Source organism: Lycorma delicatula, chromosome 9 (genome assembly GCF_047948215.1).
Source record: "Lycorma delicatula isolate Av1 chromosome 9, ASM4794821v1, whole genome shotgun sequence".
NCBI lineage: Eukaryota > Metazoa > Arthropoda > Insecta > Hemiptera > Fulgoridae > Lycorma > Lycorma delicatula.
In genome coordinates, this window is record NC_134463.1 from 83,371,303 (window position 1) to 83,383,801 (window position 12,499).

General features: G+C 31.2%; 1 protein-coding gene across 1 annotated transcript in view; it reads left to right on the forward strand.

Moving 5' to 3' along the window:
- LOC142330555 (LHFPL tetraspan subfamily member 6 protein-like) overlaps positions 1 to 12,499 on the forward strand; it is a 347,661-nt gene that overhangs the window by 178,447 nt on the left and 156,715 nt on the right. The window contains exon 3 of the mRNA XM_075375905.1: positions 5,847 to 6,013. Within this exon, the coding sequence (XP_075232020.1) occupies positions 5,847 to 6,013 (167 nt within the window). The remainder of the gene's footprint in view (positions 1 to 5,846; positions 6,014 to 12,499) is intronic.

The window sequence follows — 12,499 nt, forward strand, 5'->3', positions numbered from 1 at the left end:
GTGATGGTAGACAGAGAATTGAAGATAATCCACGTCCAAGAGCATCATCGCCAGTTCGAGTAGAAGAAAATGTTCAAAAAGTGGCTGAAATTTTTCAAAATGATCGTTATGCATCTACCAGGTAAATTGAGGAGATCGCTGGAATTCCTAAAACAACTGTGCATCGGAAAACTGAAAATTTGAGCAAAAAGATCTGTTGTCGCTTTGTGTCCCACTCACTCACTGACGATCAAAAATACTGCAGAGACATGAAAAGATCGGCCACAAGGGACCCAGATTTCATGTCTTGCATCGTAACAGGTGATGAAACATGGTGTTTTCAGTATTTCGAGTGTTTCAATCGTTTCAACACGATTTCAGTTATCCAGAGATTACTACCTTGGTACAGCAGACAATTTCAAAGGTTGAGTATCAGAATTGTTTCAAACAATTTTTCCAACTCTCAGTCGGGTATTGACTCACAAGGAGTCTGTTTTGAATAAAAAAATCATATAAACTAAAAATAAACAACGTCTTGTATTTTATTTCACACGAAGCAACTTTCTTGGGGGACGGACTGTGTATATCAATCATGGTAAAATCTTAATCTTTGACTCCGGGACGTTTCGTAATACTTCTTGAACCAATAGAGTACTGCAATATTCATGACACTGGCCCGCTCCTCCACAATCTCATTGTCGCTATTTTATATAGGGAGAAGGGTACGAAGTTATCGGGACGGGGTACGCTTGCGTCTTGCGTGCATGCACGAGTGTTGTTGCGAGAATATGAATGTTAAATGTTTAATAAGTCTGCGTGTGTGTGCACGTGTGTATGCAAATATTCCCTTACCAAAACGCACTATAGTTTGTCGGAACAGGATCATCCATTAGATTTAGCACAGGCCTTGGGACCTTCATCCCGTTAGTCATTGACTGATATCGTGGGAAAAAAAACTTTTACGCCATTAACCAAGAGGTACCGTATGAGGGTTTAAAGTGTTTGAGTGCGTATATCTGTGTGTGTGTAAGTGTGAGTTGTTGTACGTGTTTTATTGTAATCCTGAAAGTAATGTATTTTTTAAATCTACACTCGATAAAAGAATTCAGAAAGTACCGATTAGCATGTTCGTTCTTCACTATTGTATTCCATTATTAAATGTTTAATTGACTGATGTCGTGGAAGAAAAAAAATCTTTTACGCCATTAACCAAGAGGTACCGTATGAAGGTTTAAAGTGTTTGAGTGCGTCTCTCTCTCTCTCTCTCTCTCTATCTGTTTGTGTGTGTGTGTGAAAATTGAAAATGTAAAGTCATCGATTTAGGACCTTCCCGAAGGTCCTAAATCGATGACTTTACATTTTATATTTTCACTAACGTCAGGTAACAACATTCTTCACCATTATTATTTGGTTGCGTTTCCTCACCACAATAGAAATAAAATTTCACGTTGTAGCAAACATGGCGTTGAGAATTTTTTTATAACGAGTGAACTCTTTCCCCAGGATGCCTATTATAAAACACTAAACATTATTTATTTATTTTTATAATTTCTTTTATTTCTTATCATTTTACAAATAATTATATTCTCAACTGCAAATTGAGCGTCTTTACATCATATTTCAACTCAAAATAAACCAGTTTCATTAAATAAAATTTTGCGTGTCTTAAATCTTCATAGGTAAACTTGATTTTCATAATTAGAAGGTAAATAAATTTTCAATAGGGTCAAAGTTCAAGGTTGACCAGGATTGATATTTCTATACTACTAACAAAAGCTACATCTCTGAAATACGTAATTGTGTATTGCTTGTTTACCATAATTTTTCCCCTTAATTATCTTGAATTTTCGAATGAGAGTTTTGAATATAAAACCAATATTAAGCTAGATATTATACGCTGTTATAAGCCAGTAATAATACCAAATGATTTTTTTTTTATTAATACTGAAAATTAGCATTGGTTGAAGTTAAACCCTAAATAAACTGTTGCTTACATAATACAGTATAAATTATTACTAAACAATAAATTAAGAAAGTTAATTTAAATTAAAAAACATAATATATACTTTACTTCACTTTTCAGGCTTTAAATCTTTAATTTAATCTTCAAAATATTTATACCACATTCCTCAGAAAACAGACGTCATTCTTTACCACTCTGTTCTATCCAAACCACTCTCAGCTAATAGCCCCTCCACACAGTTCCCTCATATCTTTTTTCCACTCTCTCCCAGCGAGCCCTCTTCCTCTTTTCCATTCCTGAGGTGTCCGTAAATCATAAATTCATCAAATCATAAATTCATATTTCATACCTTTGTTATTATGCTAATGCTAATAAATAAAGATTACGGTAAAAATAATTTATAAATCTCTAAATAGCAAAAGTATTTTTGTTTAAAAAATCATTCAGGTAAGGTATGTGGAAAAAATATTCAGTGAAATTATTAAAAAAAACTCTTTCATGAAAGAATTCTCTTCGAAATATGATCATTTGATGAAAAGTAAGTTTAAAAATTTCATTAAAACATTATATAAGGAGGTAAAGAAATGAATTACCTCATTTTATTGAAATGGGTTAAAACTTTCCTGTTGTACTTATAATAAAATAACTTTTTGATTAGTCAGTAGTATCTGATTTCTAACCTGAAAGTCACAGATTCGATTTCCGGAAGTAGTCTGCATTTTCGTTGTGACATAGAACTGTCTTCCCAAGATACTTAAAAGAAGAAATTTTTAGACATCGTCCTCAGAGTCTATACCTCCTAAAGGATGTGACACGGCAAGAAAACACTAGGATTCCTCTAGAAATATGTGAAAGAGTATTTGATAACTTCCGAGGAAGGCTTTACAGTTTATCGTCAGTGTGGGTCGATATTTAATTGATATAATTGTTAACACCTAATTAAAAAACTGCACCATAAGTTCGTTTCAGTAATAAAAAAAAATGTCGGTGTACCAATTAATTTTTTTTATTTTATTAATGATCAAAATGTGGGAAATATTTCGGCCTCACTCTTGATGTTCATATATCCCTTTTCAGACTAGAGATTTGCAGTTCTAAAAATCGTATAGTGTTCTTCTTCCACTTCTGAAATAACAAAACTGTTTATTTATTCTTTCAAATTATTTTCAATATTACTTGGTATTAATCTACTGTTATGTTTGTTTAATAATTTATCACATTTTTTCTTGTTTTTAGATAATAAGAGTATTTTAGTTTCCTTACAGTTTTAAATTGACAATTATTATTTTGGTTTTGTAAATAAGTTCTTACAAATAGTTCTGAATTACGTTTACCAGCAGAAAACAAAAAATACCTTTTTTTCAGATTATCCCAATCCTTATAACTGATGTAATTCTTCTAAACACATGTTCCTTCTAATTAAACAATGAATTTTATTTAAGTTTTATTTTTTATGTATACGAGTATATAGAAGAATCCAGTGATAGAATATGACATGCTTTGTCCTGCTTTTGAGATAATTGATTTTGTAATTTTGAAAAATTGTTTTTTAAATTTGGGTTTAAACATTTGTAAAAAATCGTCATACTAACCAGTGTTTTATTGCATTATTAATATTTATTAATGTGTTTAATTAGTTCCTTTTGATAAAATTATAATCAAAAATGAAGGAAGAAACCAGATATAACATTTTAATTTTTAATCAGAATTGTAAAATTCTCTAATAATTTACAAATTCAGTAACAAGTAGATTTCATCTAAAAAGTAAGTATAAAATTAAAATACACAGTAAAAAAAGAAAGAATCTATGAAAATAACTTTTTTTGGATATAATTAATTATTTTTAAAAATATATAAAATAAAATAATAGAAACAAGTACATTTTTAAAAACTGTTTCTGTCGGTTATTTTAGTTAGATTTCATAAGAGAGTTTACCTATTGTAATGGGTGCCATGATTCGACTTCCGGAAAATTTCGGCATATCTTCGCGTTTCACATCCCTCAGACCCCAAAACTACCGTCAGCTCAAAGGTTTATTTATATGTATATATATTTCACTTTCTTGTGGACAGGGATAATAGCCGTAATTTTGAGCTAATCACTTTCAAATTGTTCTCTAAAAAAACTCGACCCAAAATTATGGTCGAGTTCCTTAACAGCCAAAATCAGACCAGGAGAGTGGAAATGCGGAGGCTTTTCCGAAAAAAGTAAAATATCGCTATAACTTTCTTAAGTAAAATATCGAATTCGTTTAAAGTTTCTGCTATTCTTTGGATAAGCGCCTAAAACGTATTACTGTAGATTTATTTGATATCACCAACCATTGGGCCAGAGGGTGGAAAAAGTGGGGTTTCGAAGACAAAAAATAATCATACATCCCTTAATAGGGACAGTATCGAATCGTATTAATGTCGTTATTTCTTTAAGCATTACCTAAAACTTTTGTCTGGAACAATTTTTGAAACCAACCCTTACGACAAGGAATGACCAAAATATTGCTTGAATTATAAGAACATGGATGGGGCTTGTCGTATGCTAAACATGTGAAAATTTTTCACATGCAACTATTGTCGTATTGAGTAAATATAATTTTTTTTTTTAACTTTAAGGTAGAAATTTTTTTTATCCCCTACTTAGTACTGGTGAAATCTACCTTCGTCTTCAGCGTGCCAAAAGAGATTTTTTTTTCTAGTAAAATTAAATATTAAAAATTACAAATCATAGATATTTTATTTGTTGAACTCTTGGTATGGGGTAACATAGAGTAACGGTTTTGAGTACAAAGATTTTTACAAAACGTTATCAGAAAATCTTGAAGCTTTTCTAAAAATATTTTCAAAATCTGTGTTTAAAGAATCTGAATTACAAAACTCCATGTCTCTGTCAATTTTGTAAACATTATTCATCTATAGGTGAACTACTTTTGAAATAATTATAGTTTAATCTATTAAATATCTAAGGTAAATGTTTAACCATTCGTTACTTGGTTTCAAAGTTGACACTTAGGTACATACTTTATGGGTTGTAAAATTTACAAAATTAACAATCCATACTTGGATTGTAACAGTGAATACCGCTAACTTCAGTTACTTACAATGACATGGAATTTTGTTCTGAAATATGGGTTCAGAACCCATACTGTCAGAACCCATGTTGTTGGTTATTTTAAGAAGGTGGATTATTGTTAAAAAAACATTGTAACCGACAGTAAAATAAATGATATTTCTTGTTCCCCCCCCCCCAACCCAAATGCAAACAAACCCTATTTTCGATGTAATTATGCATAATTACCGGTGAATATGAGTAATCGCCTCTAGTATTGGGGAATTTAATAAATATATAAAAGTTATGTCATGTTACATATTCTCCATATTATAATAACTCTACTATACCCTAATTATTGAATTTATTATTTAGATAATTAAAACGCTGTTAATTAGTCTTGGTTTGACGGTAATTCAGTTACTGGCGAATCGTACGTATATCAACATAACCTTACCAAACATACATTAACCTCGTCTAATTACCGTTAAATATACAAATTATATACATTATTCTTCAACTTTGGAGGCGATTAATCAAATTCACCGTAATTATACATAATCACCAGATTTTTTTTTTGTTTAACTTCGAGACCACTGGTAGGTATTGTTTCAGAGAATGAGATGAATGATTTATAAGGTGTATGAAAAATGCCATACCTGACCCGGCTTCGAAACCGGGACCTCCGGATGAAAGGCCGAGACGCTACCACTCGCGCCACGGAGGCCGGTATAATCAGTGGATTAATCAAATTTACCGTAACTTATATATATATAAGTTACGGTAAATATATATAAAGTTACAGTAAATATACTTATATATATATAACAATTTACTTACATATTTTTATTTTCTTGTCAGATTCTGGGATATACCAAGTCCATGGTGGCAAGCTAGCACCGTATTGGTCGGTTTAGGCAGCGCCCTTAGTCTACTGGTTGCTGTTACTGCATTGGCCGCCTGTTGTATCAGTTACGTAATACATACGGCTACCGCTAGAGTTGCTGGTTGTATACAACTTACTGCAGGTAATAAAATATTTAACTATATTTAACATTTTTAAACTAATAATTATGTAGATTTTTATATATTGTCTTCATTATTTTATATTATTGCTCGAATATTGTTTTTCTTTTCTATTTTTACGTAGAATATTATCAGTTTTATAGTTTCTTCTTTATTTTTACTACATAAGCTTCTGCCATCTTCTTATATTAGTTTTCAACTATTGCCCTCTATGCTCTAGTAACACTCATTGTCATGAATTATTGAGTAACTTTGTGAGGTGGACTTTCTATTAATAATGACAGATTTGTTCATATCTTTTTTCCTAAAATTCAGTCGTATATCTTCTACGCTTTCTTAGCTTCGAAATAATTTTTTAAACATATAACATGGTAAATAGCGTTCTATAAAATTTATAACCATTTGTTAAATCCATTTTGTTATATCTTTTGCAAAGTGGAGGACCATAAAACCTATGTGGTAAGTTTTAGTGGGAGTATGAACTGAATATGCAGAGGTGCTGAATTGAAACAATGCCTTGTTGCTTATTGAATTGTTATTTAATTTCTTGTCGTCTTGACATTTCGATAATATATAATTGAACATCTAACATATAACGTAACACACATAATTGAACTTAATAACATATAAGTATACAAATAAAATTAGCGTTCATCCGAACATTCGTATGCGCGTCCATCCTGAATGTACAACACGACCGCTCTGGGTCAGATTCTGGCGCCGAATGAATAGAAGTCGCAACATCATAATGACCACTCCTATTATTGACTCCCATATTGACGCAGGACGTCGTATGATCATCTTATGACCATAGCTTGCCGAAGAGCTCTAGCCCTCGCTAGGTAGCAGCACATGACGACAAAAATGGAACGTAATACTTTTTATTTCGGGAAATTTCTACCGATTGAATTATGAAATTAGAGATTTAATACAATTTCGCGTTTTTCATTCTTAATAATGAATACTGACCGTAATGTACTACCTAAAATGTACCGTAATGTACTACCCGTCATGTATGCTGACCTTCATATTATTTTCTTAATATGAAAAATACTGATTAACAAAGAAAGTAAAGCTGATGAGAATGCCAAAAGAGCGGAAAAAAATGGCCTTCGACTGGAATTGACATGTTGGGGCTACTTCAAGAAGAAAATCCGTGTCAAACTATGTAGTCAATTGAATAAGTTCTGGCTGCTCAGTCCTTCCATACGGCCTTACATGAAATCCAGAAGAATATCTTCGAGAAAACATTTACACTAAATAACAGAAGAGGCCAAGTCATCCTAACGCGGCTAAGGATTAGACACACAAAGCTAATCCACGCCCACCTACAAGGCTCTCTTCAGCAGGAATGTGAGGCGTTTTCAAACAATGAAAAAAAATAACTTAAAGATTAATAAAAATTACCTTATTTTTTATAAACAATTACATGTTGAACTTTTTTTTTGAAAACTTTTACTGCGTTCATTTGTCTTTATTGTCAATAACTTAAATAATTTAATGAATTCCTATGTTCCTCTCTGTTGCGAAATAGCTCCTAAACTACATACTACAAAGTTTTCAACTTAAAAGAGGTTTCGTCACTTGGTTTAGTCTATATATAATAATTTTATTATCTAATCCTTACATAATAATTTACAGAAAGTATTGAAAATTATGTCCATCCAGTAATACGCATCTTTCAAGACGTTTGACCATGTTCCTGTTTTTTTCTTATTAGCTGTACCTGTCTATTTCTTGAATGGAATTGATAATGTTTGTCTTCAATTCCTTTAGGATGTACGGATTGCTCTGATAAACAATTCCTTTTAAGTAACTCCACAAAAAGAAATCTGGACTAGTCAGATCAGAGGATCTTGATGGCTACAATTCTCTGGAAATTACTTTCTCCACCGAAAAATCCTGTAGCATTCCTATAGCAGAGTGAATGGGTGCTGTTGGAACCAGAAAACACGCTCATCCTCTTGTAGTAAGGCTATGAACTATTGGATAATTTCTTGCTAAATGGCAGCATCCACATTTTTTTTTAAAAAAAAAGGGTCCTATTATTCGTCCCCTTGAAATCGCACACCATATGTCAATTTTTTGTGGGTGTAGGGGAGATTCAAAGAAAATTTATGGGTTTTCAGTACTCCAGGTCTGGTAGTTATGACTATTAACATACCCACCAACGTGAAACCAAGCTTCTTCTGTGTAAAAGCTTCATTTAAAATGCAAATTTTGCCTCTGATGAACTTCTTGAACCGTTGACAGTAGTGAACTCTTTAGCATAATCAGCATTAGTTAGCTCGTGGAAAACCTGCATTCGATACGGATTTCAGCCTTCTTACTGCAGTGTGGGATGAACCTACACACTTTTTCCGCCATAGTCTCCGCAGTGATTTACGAGGAGATCTTGTAACTGTCGTTTTAATGTCCTATACGACCTGCGTTTTTAAAACTGATTTGTGTCCGGCACGTTTCTGGTCCGATACCGAAACTGTTTCACGAAATTTTTTTAATTAACTTCTGAATAACACATTTTTACTGGTGCTTCCTTTGCAAATTTCTCCCTAAACTTTCACCACTACACAACATGAGATTTCATCTCAAAATAAGTTTCCATTAAGATTAATTACACACTCTCCAGCAGTTAATTGCATTTTTACAAATAACAACACACGATTACGCAACCTTGTTCAAAATACAATACTTGACGCAGACTGGAAATATTCAAATGCGTAGCCAATAAATAATTCTTTCCACTTCAGCTCCAGTCATACCAACATCTTGCACTTTATTTTACCATCTCATACCAATATATGATTTTAACAAAAATAAGCATTTAGAGTAAACTATAGTGCAATGGTTAGGGACCTACACTGAATGGTACTCATTTAAGTTGAACAGTCTGTACTTAAGTCTTTTTACTTCCTTGTACGAAGTAAAGGAAATATTGTGATTTTGATTTGATTGATATCAAATCTATTGATATTTATTGGTATTGAGTTGGACTTATATTTTATTGGATTTTATATTTCGACGCAAATATCCATTTTGACCATCCTTGAATCCATTTTGACTAGTTTCGGCGTGACGTCTGTATGTACGTACATCGTATATATCTCGCATAACTCAAAAAAAATTATCCGCAGGATATTAAAATTTTGAATTTAGGACCGTTGTAACATCTAAATGAGCACCTCTTCTCCAAATCCAATTTTAGATTTTGGATTTTTCTTAACTGCAGTGATAAATTCTCATTGAGAGCTTTCAAGATATATATATAAGGGATACTTATTTTCATTGGTTTCAGAGTTATAGCCAAATAAAATTTTAATTAATGAAATATTTGGTTCTTACAAGGGGAAGGCACATCGGTTTAAATCCGACTTCATTTGCTTTCCTTTTTTTACCTTCTTTTTTTTCATTTAAATGTATTGATTTATTAATAATTTTTAATGTCAGATTGTAAAAAATATTTTACAATAAATAATAATTCAATAATAAAATTAAAAAAATATCAGAAGTTATTAATGAAATAAAATCTTATATATTTTTCGTTTAAAAAAATGTGTATATGTAATTTAATAGGCGTACAAGGAAGTCATGTGATGCCTACATCAGATTTTTTCATATGGTATATCCCTCATCATGAATTAATTGTCTATTCTTATCTTTCTTTCCTTTTTAATTTTTTACCTTTTACTCCCTACCACTAACGTTTATCATCAAATTAACGATAGTATTTTCACAAATATTAATTATCTTCAAAGGTGATTCACCTCCAAAATATTTTTTTTCTGCTGTGAATTTGTTTCATTTTAATTTTTCCAATTTGTTTAAAATGTTATTTTCAATGTTTATTATTAATTGTATTTTTAATTTGTTTATATATATCCTATTTAAATGTAATTTTTTATTATTTTATTCCTTTCTGATAATTTTATCATGAATGCATAATCTATTCTATAGCACAGTTTTGTCAATTATAGATGTAAGAAAGAAGCCGTAATAAGAAAGGGAGTCCGACAAGGATGTTCCCTATCCCCGTTACTTTTTAATCTTTACATAGAACTAACAGTTAATGATGTTAAAGAACAATTTAGATTCGGAGTAACAGTACAAGGTGAACAAATAAAGATCCTACGATTTGCTGATGATATAGTAATTCTAGCTTAGAGTAAAAAGGATTTAGAAGGAACAATGAACGGCATGGATGAAGACCTACGCAAGAACTACTGCATGAAAATAAACAAGAACAAAACGAAAGTAATGAAATGTAGAAGAAATAACGAAGATGGACCACTGAAAGTAAAAATAGGAAGAGAAAAGATTACGGAGGTAGAAGAATTTTGTTATTTAGAAAGTAGAATTACTAAAGGTGGACGAAGCAGGAGCGATATAAAATACCGAATAGAACAGGCGAAACGAGCCTTCAGTCAGAAATATAATTTGTTTACATCAAAAATTAATTTAAACGTCAGGAATATATTTTTGAAAGTATATATATTTGGAGCGTAGCTTTATATGGAAGTGAAACTTGGACGATCGGAGTACCTGAGAAGAAAAGATTAGAAACTTTTGAAATGCGGTGCTACAAGAGAATGTTAAAAATCAGATGGGTGGATAAAGTGACAAATGAAGAGGTGTTGCGGCAAATCGATGAAGAAAGAAACATTTGGAAAAATATATTTAAAAGAAGAGACAGACTTATAGGCCACACATTAAGGTATCCTGGAATAGCCGCTTTAATATTTGAAGGACAGGTAGAAAGAAAAAATTGTGCAGGCAGGTAATGTTTGAAATATGTAAAACAAATTGTTAGGGATGTAGGATGTAGGGGGTATACCGAAATGAAACGACTAGCACTAGATAGGAAATCTTGGAGAGCTACATCAAACCAGTCAAATGACAGAAAGCAAAAAAACAAATTATTTATTATTGTGTAGGATGTTATTAATAGTGTTTGGGCAATTGATTCCAAAATTTAAGGTTTAAATGTAGGAATTTAACTAGAAAAACGTTGAAAAGCTTTTTCTACTCTTAAAAGAATAAAACTTTTGGAAAATTAATGATTAGATTTTTTCATTCGTAAATTTTATATTAATATTTTATCCAGTGTAATTGCTGCGTTCATAACTAAGTAGATTAATTTATCGTATCTTTAAAAAAAAAAGAAGATTACATTAATTTACTTAACTGCAAGATATTTGGGTTAAAAAACATATAACAAAAGTTTGTAAATTAAATTATTGTATTTTTATTTTGTTGTTTTTTTAATTTCAAAGGAAGTTCTAAGCTTTTTAGCATTTCATTAAAAAAATATCTAATAAAATTTTTCAAATACCAATAACTTATATAGAAATTATTTTTTTTATATCTTTAAAACGTAAAAAACTAAAAAATAAAGAATTCTTAAAAAAGACTGCTTTTTTATTTCTTCAATCAACTGCTTTCGATCTATATAGCCAATTTTGATGGTTCATTAGGAAGTTTTTGAACTAGATCTTTCTTTTCGTTATTGCCGCCATGGGAAAGGGTAGAAATCAAATAAAATGGAAGAAAGTAAGATAGGAAATGTCAATTGACGATGAAGATGTGTAAGAGTATGAGAGAGTTTGAAACAGATAGAGAACTTGCGAATTAGCTGCTACACACCGATGTCACACAAAGGAGAATCCTAATTGGACTTTTTATAATGATGGTATCTCTGTATCTCGTGTATATGTTATACTATGAAATTATGTAGTAGTATATTACAGTTTACTATAAATAACATGTGTATAAACATTTGTACTCACACTCTCACGCGCGTGAGTGCGCGACTACACACACACACACACACACACACACACACACACACAGCATACTCATACACAATTTATATGAACAGCAGTCGATATTCCTTCTCCTTTAAGTTGATGGGAACGAGGTAAGTTTTCGGAAGCAAGTTTGCACTTGCAAGTTACAACTTACCAACTTCAGATCACAGATGACACATACATTCGGCAATTTGTCTTCCCTTTGCTATACTCTCGCTTGTCATCTTTCCTATCAGTTTCATAAATCACTTTGTTAAATACACATATAGGTCAGACACGAGTTTCATGTGCATACAACGCAATTTATTTAATAGGGTCTACATTCCAATATTGGTCAACAATTTTTTTTATTTTATTCAAGTCACATCTACTCCAACAATAATTTTACATATACATACATATACAAAGTTACATTCTCTGAAATATTTAGGGCAACATAAAAGGTGCAAGTAATAATAATAAAAAAATAAAAAATAAAGCAATATAATAATAATAATAATAATAATAACAATAATAATAAAGCAAAGGTAATATATAAATGAATCTTAAAATATAGCCTAATGTAAATATAATTAACCTAAAATTTGTCACCTCCAGTCTATTTTGTGTTACTATTACATATAAGGCGATTTATGATTCGTTTCACAACAGTAAGTACCCGAAAACCTGGGTCATATTGTAAAA